The 14,581-nt window shown below is 42.7% G+C and overlaps 1 protein-coding gene across 2 annotated transcripts in view; it reads left to right on the top strand.

The window, feature by feature from the left end:
* The window catches only part of FHIT (fragile histidine triad diadenosine triphosphatase), a 517,184-nt gene extending 504,412 nt beyond the window's left edge, over nucleotides 1-12,772 (top strand). For both annotated transcript variants that reach the window (XM_058813019.1, XM_058813020.1), the window contains 2 exons: nucleotides 5,005-5,108; nucleotides 12,462-12,772. In XM_058813019.1, the coding sequence (XP_058669002.1) occupies nucleotides 5,005-5,106 (102 nt within the window). In that variant the 3' untranslated portion in view covers nucleotides 5,107-5,108; nucleotides 12,462-12,772. The remainder of the gene's footprint in view (nucleotides 1-5,004; nucleotides 5,109-12,461) is intronic.
* The last annotated feature ends 1,809 nt before the right edge of the window (nucleotides 12,773-14,581 follow it).

Raw genomic sequence — 14,581 nt, 5'->3', positions numbered from 1 at the left:
GGTTTTTCCCAGGTAGTGGAACAGGATGTGTAAAGGCATGTGGTTCCAGCATCCCTGAGAAGCTGCTTTGTGAAACTGCTGTGCTTCATTCATTATTCTTTCATTTTACATTGCAAGTCAAGTCAGGACTTGAGGCACAGCAGAAGGCAAATGGGATGGGGGCAGGAGGCTCAGACTGGCAGAGGAGGGCACCTACCAAAAAGCTCACACTCCTTTCAGCAAGGCAGCAGAGAGTGAGGAAAGGCTGGAGCATAGCAGGAGGTGCAGATAATAGCAGTAAATGCTGCATTTAATCACAGAGTGCAGTGGGGTGGAAATGAAGTCTTACTCTGAGGTTATAAGTGAAATACAAAGAGAAGTGAAAGGAAAGAAAGCACTGGGGGAAAAGAGCAAAGAGGTCAAGACCAGGGGGAGCAGGGCAAAGGAAACAATTCAGGAGTTAAGTTGTAAAAGCAGTAGCAGAGGAGGCTTACATGGCTGGAAGCCATCACCAGGACTATCCCACTATCACCAAAGGAGTTTTCCCCCATGGGGTGGAAGCTGCCCCACAGCTGCAGTGCAAGAAGAGGAGCAGGGGTGTGCTCTGCAGTGTTTGGGTCACAACTCTGTTGGGGGAAGCAAGGTGTAGCAGCAGCCCTGGGATAAAGTTTGTCTCCACCCTCTGGAAATGGTTACTACTGGTGAGAAGAAATTAGATTTTTCAGCCTCCTCATGCATGGTTCATGTGTTAATCTGATGTTGAGAAATCACTCTGAATATTTCACCACAGTGTGATTTAACTATAGAAAAGATGCCTGGATATCCCAAGATGTGTTGGTAATAATGAACACCAGCAGCTGGGTAATGGCCGATCTCTGATTCAAGCCACTGGCAAAAATTAATTCTTTCTATTTTTTTGGTAGCTGCTGGTTTTGATAATACTATATTTTATAATTGCTGAAGCAGCTGAGTTTTGTTATGTTGCTGCAGTTTTGTGTAATTACTCTCCATCACTATAATTTTTCTTTTAGTTAAATGCATTGGAGGTTATAAACTCTTAACTATCAACTGTAAATATTCATGGGGAGTGAGAATAGTTCTAACTACCATAAAAGCTTTTTCCCAATAATTTTGGCTAGTGCTCTGTATTTACACAGGTTGCTTTGCTGATGATGTTATGGCATAAGTAGAAAAAAAATAATATACATATCACTTCAAGAAACAGCCAGTGATAGACCCAGGTCCCCTGTAGTCTGCTCTGCTGAGAATTCCGGGCTCCTCCACAAAGGGCAAGAAGGAGAGGTCCCCCAATGTGAATGTGCTATAAAACAATATTGTTTTTCCCTTAAGAATTGCAGTGATAAAAACATAGCCCATTCTGCAGCACTAGCAACTTTAATAAAATAACATAAAGCACAGCTGTCAGGTCTGCCAGTATCTCACATTGGGAGACATGAGTGAGAAAATGAACACTTTTCACAAGCAGAAATATTCAAAGAGCTCCACTGTTTACATGTAATCAAGACTGACAGTCATAGATTATCGGTGGAAGAGCATTTTCTGCTTGAGGTGAAAGAAGAGGATAATTTATCAGGAAGCCCAAGAAGTCAGACATCAGTAATGATCTGCTTGAAGAAGGGCATATCTTAGAAATAGTGCATTTATTTGTACTGCAAGGCAAGAAGATGTTTGGAGTTACAAACACGAGCCTTGGTGCTTGAGGAATGTTGAGCAGATCCAGTGTGTGATTTGCTGGGCAGCTGTGATTAGAGACCTGACTAATGTGTGTCCCAGTGCTGGTTCAGAATATTAAAAGAAAAACTTAGCATAATACAGACTGTCTAAAAGGGCTGCTTGTGCTCTCTCATCCTGTTCCCTCCTTTGGGAGTTATCCAGGCTCTGCTGAGGGTGTTGCTCACCTTCCTGTTGATGTTCAGGATTCAGAGATGCTCCTGCCGAGTCTCTACAAACAGGTTTGGTTTCAGAGAATTTTGAACTTTTGGAGTTTTGCAGTAAAATATTTTGTCCACCTGGTGCAATGCTTTTGCATCACCTTCCTCTTATGAAAACAGGCCAAGTACTGGCTGCTTTAAAATGGTAACTAATTTGGAGCCCTACAGAAAAGGTTTTATAGGCTCACTTTGCCTTGGTGTGCTGTGAGTTTGCAGAAGTAGAATTGTTGTACAGAAAGTATCACAAACTTCAACTAGTCTGTGTTTGGATATATCTGAATAAGGATGTCAGCCTAACTTATCCAGCTTTTACTCTGACAGGGGTAGGAAAGATGGATAAATCGCTATTTTTAATGAATTGATATCTGGCAAATAGAGGCACTTTTTTGCCATTTAGGTTGAGCAGAACCTTGGAGTGTTCTCAAGGTGCAAGAGAGTGTTCCTTCCTCAAATTAATCCAAACTTTCAATACAAGTCAGACGTTTGCAAAGATTCACAGCTGGGACTTGGATGTGTGTGTCAACATGAGCACACTCTGATGCACAGAAGTCCCCAAGAAACAAGTATGAACTGTTGTGTTTGTTCCCCACCTGAATTCTAAATCAGTACAATTTAAAACTTCAATATCTATGTTCTCCTCTCCTGAATGCAGCTTTACAACTTTTCAGCCGCGTTCAGTTCTCCCCATGAGGGCCTCTGTAAGCTAAAGCTACTTTTAACTTTTTTTTTTACTTTATGTAAAATCATACTTTATATAAATTTTTTACTTCATGTAAAATGTTTTTGTTTGTTTTAATTAAGAGAGATTAAGACAGTCTCTGTAGTATTTTGGCTGGGCTTCTCTGTGTCCTGGGGCTGTGCACTGGCAGCCAGGGCTGCTGGGCTTCCAGGCAAGTTTCAGGATTCATTGCTGCTCTCCATACATCTGTTTTAACCTCAAAGATTGATTATTTTTAAAGGTTAGCAGTTATGTAGCAGAAGGAACCCTCACCTTTGCCAGCTTTGAGAAGTCACTGTGGTCTGTAACTGCACAGTTTTAATTTAGACAACAACAACAACAACCATTGCAGTTTAACCCTCCTTATTACTACTCATTTCAGGTTTTTTTAAGAGGAAAAAAAAGAATCACCACCTACCAGTCACACCCTCATTTCACCATTCTCCACATGGAGCCAGCCTCACCTGGATTGTGCAGAAATGAGATAGAAGGGAGAGCAGCAGCCAAATCATGTCACTGAAAGCAATTCTGGGTTAAACAAAGAGACCTTGAGGAGCAGGGGCAGGTCTCCCTTGCCTTCCAGCTTTTGCCTGCTGCACCTCCTACCAGCATTAGGCTGAATGACAAAACTCTGCTTTTTTCAGAGAACAGCTGACACCTCAGTCAGATTTACCTCCCCTTGCCTTGTCCTGGTGCATTCTCTTGTGAGGTGTGAGCATTCCCAGTCCATAGAAAGCACAGGATGATGGATACTCTTTCCAATACCTCATGGCCAGGTCAGCTGTGGTGCCTCCACACCCTGTGGGTGTGAGCAGAGGGTGACAGAGACCTGTGGACCCAGGGCATGTGCTGACAGTGTGTACACTGCACCAGTCCCTGCCTTTTAAATCTTTCTCTCTCATTCTGTGGCATTCTTACAAGATGGATTTATAACATACTTAGCACTAATGTAACAATGAAGATTAGTCTTCTCTGAGTCAAACAGTAATACACTTTAATTTGCCTACAGCTACTGCATTGCATTGGCATGAAAGGAAATGGTTTTCTCATGCAGCTTCATCTGCTGAGCAGGGGGAAATCTGTGCTGCAGAGTGTAAAGCTACATGGGACTCTAGCTGGCAGCAAAATTCAGAGTAGGAGAAACATAGCATAAATAAAAGTGTTTGTGAGTTGGAGGTGTGCTAACAATCCTAGTTTATTGCTAAACATTCCATATCCAGTAATGCACTTTGCTTGGAGCTTCATCATGGCTCCATCTTTTTTTTTTTTTCACCACTTTATCTTCTATACTATAATTTTTCCTGGAATAAGAGGTGTAAATTCATTAGTTTTCATATTTTTTTTTTGTGACATTAAGAGGAAGTTGGTGATATGAAGTTCCTTAGAAGCACTGGTGCTGTTAATGCAGTCTGTGCTGTGCTCTAAACCTAGGGAACCACTGGAATCTCAACACTTGGTCTGTTAAGTAAATGTTTCTGCTGTCGGGCGTAAATGCTGCCTTCACTTGACAAGTGTCAGGCGTTCTTTGAAGGGACATGTGCACAAACAGTCACTCAAGTGCCAGTATTTACCCTAATGTGGAGCTTCCCTCTTCAGGAAAGCAGCAAAGCTGTCAGCTGCTCCCTTCTTCTTGAGTGGCAAAGGAAGAAATTATCATGTCTGGGACAATCTCATGTAACAGTTCCTGCATATGGGATAGAGCAAATTTTTGTGGGCATAGTGTGCCAGTTGGACACAAAAATGATATGTTTCTTATACTTTTTTTTTCCCAAGAAATCAATTAAATATAATTATGCTTAAAATAGCAGGTTTTGTTTCTAGACCAGGGATGTGTCTTGCTTTCAGCAATTGCAGGGAAGGATTGATAACTTGCATGCAGAGAAGGAATGAAAAAAATATTAATATAAACTGCTGGTGGGAAACATTTGCAACAGGGCCTTGTTATCACAATAGGTCTTTGATAGGAAAGGTGGGCAGAGGAAAAGACAGAGAAATTCACAGGAAATAGTGACAAGGTGTCCAGCTCACTCCATTGGTGAGGTGGGTGCTTCAAAGGACCTGAGTGTTTTCCTGTTGATTTATCTGCCAGCTTTGCATCAATTACCAACAGAGTGTCTGAGCATCAGCCCACCAAGCTGAGCCTGTCCCTGCCTGTCACACCCTGGCACCTGGTGCTGTCCTGGTAAATGCAGCCACTGTCACCACTCCAAACCAGCAGCCTTCAGCCTTCCTCTCTTCATCACCAGGTCCATCCATCCTGAAGGCACATGGAATAGTTAGATTGATTGCCCTAAATTTGACATTAAAACTGGAAAAATAATAAACTGACTTTTTTTTCTTGTCTCCCTCAAAAAGCTGCAGCGCCACGACAAAGATGATTCCCCTGACAAGTGGAGGACAGAAGAAGAAATGGCAGCTGAAGCAGAAATTCTGAAGAAATATTTCCAGGAAAATTAGAGGTAATGATCTGACCATTGACTTACTCCTGCAGCACCCAAGCCTTTGCTCAAGCCTCCAGAGGCTTCTTGAAGGCAACAGGGCAAATATCTAGAATGAAACAAAAGAAAACAAAGCTCTTAGTTTTGTGTAGTTTCCAAAAGGTCACAGCACTCCAGCAGTGGCTGAAATGAGATGCTCCTTCTTGAACAAATCAGCACCATCCTACAGCATTTTGTTTCCAGACAGCAAAAATAATGGTGCATCTAGAAATGAGAATCATCAGCATTTACTGAAGAGGAGTCTTTAACCTAACATATCCTCCCTCTGTTTTAAGGATAGAAAACAGCCCTGGTACCTCTACACAGAGCTAAAACTGCTGTGTCTGTGTACAACCACATATACGTATGCACCTATACATACAAAACTGCATCAGAATTCAGTATAGAGGGCATAAATTCTAACCTCACCTCTCAAGTATTAAATGATTTGATCAGTTCAACTTCCAAAACCAAGCCTGCTGGAAAACTGCCTGTTCTGCTAAATTTTCCACTGACCTTAAAAGAAAAAGAAAGATTTGCAGGGAGGAATAGAAAAGAGAAAACACTTGGCAAACACTAACATTGGTGCTCTAGAAATTGAGAGTTTTTCATTTTGTACCTTGAGTCCCAGGAGCCAGATTCTTCCTGCAGAAATGAACTGGCCCCTGGAGATCAATGTGAGTTGGGCTGGGATGTAATACTGCAGCAAGGATGCCAAATCTCCCTCTCCCCTGCTCCCCATATGCTGTTTGCCATCATCCAGCACTCTCACTTCTCTGTCATTTCTGGCTGTTTCATGTTTTTCCTCTGTAGAACCAAAATCCCAGAAATAACCCTCCTCTCTCTCTGTGACTCACTGCTTGCAGCCTGGCTTGAGAAATCTTGAGCTAAACCCCACATTGTAGGGGTGGCACACTGAGGTGGCAGCTCTCATCTCCTGTGCCATTCAAATGGCAAACTCATATGCTATCTGGATGGCATTTTGGATGACTCCATTTGCAGTTCCTCAGATTTCCCCTTCCATTTTTTTTTTCTTGCATCGTGACCATGCTCTTGTCTCCTCCAGCCAAAGTAGCTGTGCCAGCCCTTCTGTGGGTGCACAGAAAAAGCCATGGAACACATTTATTCCCATCTGGGGAGGAAATTCCTCCCCAGCAGCTGGGACCTCCAGGGTTTGGGCTACACAGTCACATTTCTGCAGGGGCTGCTGGAGTTGCACTTAGACACCCACTTTTCACCTTCTCAGAAATATGCTGCTGAAATGTGAATTACTCAGGCAGGAAGAGCATATCCTTGGTAATGCATGTGTAAGCACTCTTCTCTAACAGAGGCATTATGTGGTGCTTCATCTATGGCCCAGCAACCAATGAATAGTACTTAGGGGAAAATGGTACATCCCTATTTCAGTGTGATATTGTTTCCCTTTATTGATTTGGTAGGTTTTGGGGGGATTTTTTTTTTGGTCAGAAATAAATTGGAAATGCATTTTTTTCCTTGAGATTCTCAAAGGGGTTAAAATTAAATCCCCACATATCAATAAAATGTTCTTTATCTCTTCTGATACTAAACACAAGCTGGATAGATGATATAAATCTTTTCCTGCAAGCAAATTGGTGTGGCTGGACATCTATTTCCATTTATTATGAAAATGAGTCAGTGTGTGTCTGCATGGATGACCTCTTGATACGTTTCCCGTGATATTAAGGTCATTACCTTTCCTAGAACAAACTGGTAAAGTAAATCTTCCTGGCATCATTATCATGAGAGTGCCTAGTCCTTCCAACCCTTGATTCCCAACATTGGGCATCACTGTCAATCTCTTCTCCCCAACATTATTTTGCTTCTGAAGTTTAATGCTCTGAACCTGAGATAAAGATATATCTATGCATTCTGCATTTCTCAGCCTTTGTTTTTTCTCTTAACCTTGCTTCTAAAGCAATGACGATTGAAAACTTTTGGCAAATTAACAAGGTTATATGCATTCTTCTTTGAAGCTATTTTAGCATTTCACCTACAAAGGATTTATTTTGCCATTTGTGGGTTTACCTGACACTTGACTTGAGGGTTTTTCATGCAGCATAGGGAAAGTCAGAAAGAGCTGAATGTGGGTGTTCTGCAGCTAATAAATAGCAATTTTTAAGGCTTTATGCATTATTTTTGTACTTCATTGTTTTGTTTAAAGAAGCCCAGCTTAGCCAGCTTAGCCTGGGCAGGCTGAGCTGTGCTTTAGGGCTTTTCCAGCTACCCTCACATTTATGACAAGTTCTTCTCCACCTGCTACAACTCCTGTATGATTGGACTAGGTCCAGTAGCACCTTTTACATGTATTTAGAGACTATCTAATCAAGAAGGACTTGCAAGTAACTTTTTCCTAATAAATACATGAATAAGTCAAGCAGCTCTTAGTTCTCTCCCTACTTCATTTGCTGGTGCTGTTCCCTCTTGGCTGACTAACTACAGTTAAGTGCTTCTACATCAGTCCCCAGATGACCCAAAATATCCACCCACTTGCTTAAGGAAATGAACACATTTAGCCTTGCTAAGTTTCCACCCTTGAGAAAAGGCTTATCTTTAAATATTTTATCTGTGTGTGCAATATCAGCGAGTGAATTTGTGCTTTTTATGTGTTTCTGCTCTTCCCCTGGGTGTCCCCATGCCACTGTGTCCCAACTCATTAGAAGGACTTGTTCTTTCTGCTCACAGAACTGTGCCTGCAGAGCTGGAGCTCAGGAGAACTTCATGTGGCTCTGGAAGAGAGAAAGAAAAGGAAAAAAAAACTTTCTAGGGGAGGAGGATATTTAATATAGAATTTCCCCAGTTAGTCACTCTCTTGTTAGTAGCACAAAGATTTTACCTCTTTACAGCCTCTTTGGGAGCTGTTCCTCATTCTGTCCTCTGGTCAGCTGTGTTTGATAACTTGGTTGCTTTTTGAGGTGGATGCACAGGGAAAAGGTCCCTACTCAAAGAGCAGGATTTGATGCAGCACCCTAATTTCCAGGCCTATTTTCAGATGTGACTTTTGAATTTTCTAGCTATGTATAGCTGGGTGTTTTGATAGTCTGTTTTGAGCATTTTAAATTGCACATGCCAGCAAAAAGGCTAAAGATTAAAAGACTTTAACCTTCAGATAGTATGTGAAAAATGTTTCTCTTCAAAGGCAGCTTCACTCTGTGTTGCTATTTCTGAAGAAAGAACCAGGCTGCACAAGTTTCAGTAGTTTTCCTATTTTGTGCATAACTGAAGTAATACTTTTATGCCATTAGAAAAGTAGTCAGTCTTAAGTACAATGTCAAAATGTCCCTTTGCATAAAGAAGTTGACAGTGATATTCTGTTGCCAAGTGCTTGGAGTTACAAATATTCAATAGCTTTTAATTGCTTAACCACTTGAATATTTTGTGTCCTGAAACATGCCAAATTCCTGTAGAAATCCCTTCAAATAATGTGTCCTGCACAGTCTTGTAGGATTTCTGATGTCAGTTCTCCCCCTTGTCTCCAGTCTGGCAATGTTTCTGGATAATATAGTCTTTCCAGCTTTTCTAAAAAGTATAAATTTTATTTTTTTTTTTCCCCCACTCATTCTTTGAGAGCACTCATCCTGCCTCACAGCTGCCTGTTCTGCACCAAGATTCTGCATGTGTGAAAAAATGCTGTTCTATTGCCTTCAGCAGGGAAATTACCCCTGATAGCAGCAGCTGGCCAGGGGGGAATTTAAACTGGCAATTTGACTTGCATCTGATGCTGCTCCAGCACCTCTGGAGTGTGACAATCCCTGCTGCATGCATGAGAGTGAACACCAGAGCAATCCCATCACTTCCCTTAAATTGAGGCAAGTAGACAAAATGCCTTGCAACACCCATCTTTGCTTGTTTTACTGCAAGAAAAACCCTCCTGTCATTTCTGGTACTTTAAACTGCACAGACCCACAAAGAAATGGCTGTGTCTGTGATCCACAGGGTGAATGTGGGATGCAGTGAGGACAGTCTGTCCCAGAAGATGCTGTGCCTGCACTTGCAGAGCAGGCTGTGCCCTGGGTGGGCACCACAGGCATGGTCAGGGGTGTTTTCTGCACTTGGTGCTGCCTGTTGGCAAAGCAGGGAGCTTTGAGGAGCACAGCAGGCTGTGCCATGGGAAATGGGAGCAGGGACAAGGCTGCAGCAAGCGCAAACCCTCAGTGTTTTCAGAGCCTCACTTATTAAAGCTGAGCAACCTTTTGAGTGCTTACACTGGAGTCAGAGCCAGGTGGTGCCAGGGCTGGGCAATTCCCAGAGGACATGGTCTAGGAGCTGTTTGTGTGTAATCCTGAGGTAAATACACATCCCAATAATCTGCTATAGATTTCCCTGCACTCCAGACTTAAGTGCTATTAATTATATCCCCCACTCAGAAGCCTCTAAGAAGCATTAATTAGAAAGCAGGAGCTGGCAGTTTGCTTGCCTGTGTGAAACTATTATGACCTGAGAATGAAGTATAAGCTTCAAAAGAAACACATTTTATGAAGGTCACCTTGAAAAATATCATAAAAATCTGTCAGAAGAGAATGCAGCACTCCAAGTGTGCATTTCAGTGTGACATTATGCTTTAAGTAGCTGGAAATAGCAAAGAGAAGATGGATCAGATCCTGGGGTCTGTGCTTTTCCACCCAAAATTCTCTTTTTTCTGCAGTAAGTACATATAATGTTTTTGTCATTTCAATGGGATGCAAGGAAAATTAATTGTCAACACAAATCCAACAAACATAATCTGCCCTTGCTGGTATTTTTTAAGTGTAAAATATCCAGACTCTCCAACTCTGCAGCAGGGAGAAGGTTTATACAGGAATTACATTACCTCTTCAAGGTGTAAACAGCCAGAAGTGGTGCAGTGACTGCACAGCAGTGACACCCAGCCTGGAAAGCTCAGGGCAAAAGGCTTCCCCAAATAAATGTGCTGTACATTAGCACAGCAGCCTCAGTGTTGGGGTTGATTATTTTCTGGTTGAAGCATGTGATTATTTCTTATGAAAACAGAGCTAGAGGAGAGCTAGCTGGAGTTATAAATGAAATGTCATCGTCTTGTGGGAGGCAATGGTGTCCCCCTCACACTCTTTCCACGGCTCTGTTTTGAGGCTGGAAGTAGTACTGTCCTGAAAGTTATACACCTGATTCTCTGGACTTTATACATTATTATACAAAGTTAATACATTTCCCTATAGATGGCCATTTAATTCAGCTGTCCAGTACATGAATTCCATACCGCACTGCTTGGATCCTGTAATTATGGCTACAGTAGAAACATCAGGGCCAGGGACACAGACACGATTGTAGAGCAGAAATGCAAAGCAGCAAATGTGCTACTGTTGGTGAAGGAAGCTGACAGCCAAATGTTCTCTTAACCTGCACATCCACATCCTGAATGCCCACCTGGCTGCCTGTCAAAATCAAATATTGTCAGTGGGATCAGTTCTTGATTCATCATTAGCTTGGTGTGTCACATTGCATGAGAGGAAATGGGGAAGCTGAGCATGGGTGGTGGACATTTGTCTGAGGACCTGGGGTGAAAGAGCTGAGGTGCAGGACAACGCTGAGCTTCAAATAGGATGATATCAACTGTGACTGGGCTTTTTTACACCCAAACCTGTGCTGAAATGGTGCTAATCTCTTGCCCCCAAAGCTGCCAGAGGATGCTCCTCGCAAGCATCCAGACCCTCCTCGAAGCAAAATCCGTGCCAAGCGATTCACAGGCTGCCATCGAACTGTCACTCACCAGGGGCTCACAATGGAAACTGTTGCTCGAAATGTGGGAATGGGAAACATATGTTTCAGAGAGAGAGACAATCAAACAGAGGAGTGGGTGGCTGGGGAATTGCAGCCACAACAGCGGCGAGAGCCGAGCCCTGCGCGCAGCCCCGGGAGCGAGTTCGGGGCCGTGCCCTCATCCAACACTTGGGTAACAGCTCTGTGTTTAATAAGCTGAGATAATTTCCCCAGTGTTGAAGCCAGCTCTAAACATGCTCTGAAGTGAAGGTACAAAACTGAAGATACCGAGCCAAAAGCCTATTTCATGCTCCATTATTAGCAAAGGTTTGTATGGTGGTATCCTGTTGCTGTAGCTGCTGCACAATAGAACTGCCCAGAGAGACATTGGAACCAGCAGCTCAACATGACCTCAGAGCTTCAGCACTGCCTTTGTGTGAGTGTCGGTATCCAGGCTGTGTAGGTGGAAAGGCATTAATAACTCCTGCAGTAAGTAGTTATTTGAGAAGGGAAGGGGGTGATGGACTGAGCGTACTTGAGGCTCTGTCGTGTGCCAGGGTGTCAGTCTCTACACAAAAGCAGAGGAATGTCAGGGATAAACTCAAATGCCCCACTTGTGTCAGCACCTGGGGCTGCTGCAAGCCTCCAGCTGCCACTGCAGTAGCACCTGTGCCATGGGTTTGTGCAGGGATTTCACACACAGCTTCCACGGCTTCAGGCTCTCAGCATTTCTATTTCTCTGCTTCAAGAACACCTTCACATCTGTCATGGCACCTATTACAGGGCTTTTACTAGGATGGACCACCAAGAGATGCATAAAATTGGAGCAGACATGGCAAGAAATGCCCCATCCATTCTCCAGCGTGGGGGCATTTTCTGGGTGATGGTCCCAAATCACTGGTGTGTAATTCCTTGGCATTAGGCAGAGTCCCATCACATGGTGGGGATGGAGGAGGATAAACAAGAGATGATAGTCTTGAAAGATTATTTGTGGGAGTTTATATAAGAGATCATGAGCCCCAAAGAGTCTTGCATGAGGCTATTACAGCAAAATAGATTTGAAGAGTAAGAAGCTGGATTTGATGACACAAGATGCCCTTTCTAATCCTTTGTTCCTATGAGGAGCGGTCAGCAGAGCTGGGGACTGTGCTGTCTCACTCAGGGACATCAGAGAGGTGGCCTCACTTCATGTTTGTTTTTTGTAAAATGATCCTGACCTCTGTCCAAGGGTGCTTTGTGAGTTGGGAATGAAAAGCCTGATGTGAAAGGCAGGCATTACTATTATTTGCAAGTGCAGTTTATTGAAAAAGCAGATAAGAAATAGGACAAATCTCTTTCTTGCTCTGGTAAATAATTTTAAAATAGTTCTGTGCAAGGCTTTTCTCCTTCCTCTGTTGCTGGGGGTGTAATAGGAGCTGCAATGAGCTGTGTGGGGGTTTAACACTGAACATTTCCCTTTGCCTATTGCTGTCAGTGACTCCTGTCAGAACACACTAATGAGCACCTAAGTCGTTAGTAATAAACAGCCTCACATTTTGTCTTACTAACAAAGATCAAAGCTGCTATTATATGTAATGATCTGTTATGTTTGATACTTCTCAGGTAACAAAGTGCTTGGAACACATCCCACGACACCAGAAAGTCCCCAGAAAGAACAACCTCATTCTCCAGTTCTCAGTGGCCCTGGAGCTGCAGCTTGACAATTTTTTTATGTTCTACAAATATGGGATTCTTCCATGAAAAATTTTATTGGACCTTTGGATATCATCAAGGTTGAATTCCAGCTAAGACAACTAAACAGCACTGGTTCAAAATATTGCTCTGTATTGTAACTCATATTTTTCTGAATTGTGTACTTGGGAATGAATCTTTTTAAATTGTCCCTTGGCCTAAATAGAAATAAAGTGCCAGGAAAATCAGGTAGCTACTGTGTTTAGGTGCATTATAAAGTGTTTACTCCATGTTGTGCTCTTTGATTCCGTTACTGTATGTAGGCTATTTTATCATAGAAAAATTAGATCTTTTAGCAGTGTGGCAATTCATACAAACCCAGACTTTGTTACAGACTAGCCAAGATAAAGTTGGAAAGCTGCTTTTTCTTCAGGTGAGTTCTATACCAAGAAATATTAAGCTTCCTGAGATCTTTTTTTCTCTGTTCTTTTAATGCATTATGAAAAGGCCTCTGGAGTTTTAAGGGATACAAAACACTTCTGTAAAACAATATGGGAAGTTGCTCATGGGATAGTAATCACATTAGGGTTAGGCTGGCAGGAATGGCTGCTCCCAGTCACAAACAACACATGGAGCAATCCCTGGGCAAGAAATGCTGTGCTCAGAACCCTGCACAGGAAGAAACCCACTGTGGGTTAGTTGTTGATTGCAGGAAAAGAAGTCAAACAACAGATGGAAGAGAGAAGAAATGAGTCTGTAAGATGTGCATGAAAAGAGAACCCATAATCCTCCTCTGGAACTGCAGGGAAGCAAACAGCCAAAGCTTTCTGTGTCCCACAAAGTCAGGATGAAAACAAAATGCCCCCAAGTCTTTCAATAAGAGTCATGCTGAGGGAGGCCATGGGTGCAGAGCCTGCCTGAGGGCTTGAGGAGGTCGAGCAGGTCCAGACCAGAGCCTGGTGGAGCTTTGCCTGCCTGGCAGCACAGTGTGATCATGTTCAGAACAAATTCAGCTGCTCCATGATGGTCTGTCCTGGAGGGTTACAGCCTGACCTGAGCACTATGACAATGCACAATGGATGAGTTCTCATCATTTTCACCATGTCTCCCTCTGCTCTCTGCTGCAGAGCCATGCAGTCCATTGGCTTGAAGTCTTTATGCTTGTCAAATTTAAATAGAAATACTACAGCAAAATCACTGATGTTTGATTCCAGTTTTTACTGTCATGCTATTTAAATATTGCCCCTGAAAACCACTTTGATTCAAAGACTTACCATGACCCAGTGTGGCACCAGTATCTTCCATTAGCCCTTTTAAAAACTGTACAGATTGTAACACTATTTCTTTTTCTGTGCAGAAAAAATGAAAATTCCATTTTGATGGAGTCTGCACTTTTTAGACCCTGAGCAAGGGCTGAATAAACAGGAAATGAAGGTCAGGGAACAAGAAGCAACAGAGAAGGTAAGGTGAGCAGACAGAATGGTCAAAGATGCTGGCAAATGGGCCAACATAAATGGTTGTCCTTTTGCACTTCAGCATTTCAAGTTGCTGTGATTTCACACAGAAGGAAGACAATGGTTGTGCTGCTGGGGAACACTAAAGAAAAACCTCAGCATCAGTTACATTTTCAAACCTGCTGCTCAATGGCTTCCTATTTATTATGGAATATTCTGTATTAATTCTGTCGCCTGTGATGAGCAGGCTCTGTGCCAGCCATCCTGCATGGGGGCTGCAGAGCAGATGAGTGCTGAGCTCCATGGAAGATTTCATTTGTGTAAATGAGGAGCCCGTTATCACAGCACTAAAGGTCCTGGTTTTAAAAAAGGCCTCCTGTAACATTATGCACAAAACAACCTCTTTATGCAGCATGAAAATATTTATGTGCTTCGCTCCAGCTTAAAAAGGGAATTTGCAATAGATGAGGGACATGAGAAAGGACTGGAGAGATAAGGAGAGATTAGAAAAGGCAGATCATGAAGTACATGACATCCTGCAGCAGTATGTGGAGTAAACCCTCGTGGTTTTTTTAAGATATGGACCTTGAAGATGCT

The sequence above is a fragment of the Ammospiza caudacuta genome, chromosome 12 (assembly GCF_027887145.1).
Source record: "Ammospiza caudacuta isolate bAmmCau1 chromosome 12, bAmmCau1.pri, whole genome shotgun sequence".
Taxonomy (NCBI): domain Eukaryota; kingdom Metazoa; phylum Chordata; class Aves; order Passeriformes; family Passerellidae; genus Ammospiza; species Ammospiza caudacuta.
The sequence above is the reverse complement of the archived record's forward strand: the minus strand, read 5'-3'. Positions and strand labels throughout refer to the sequence as shown.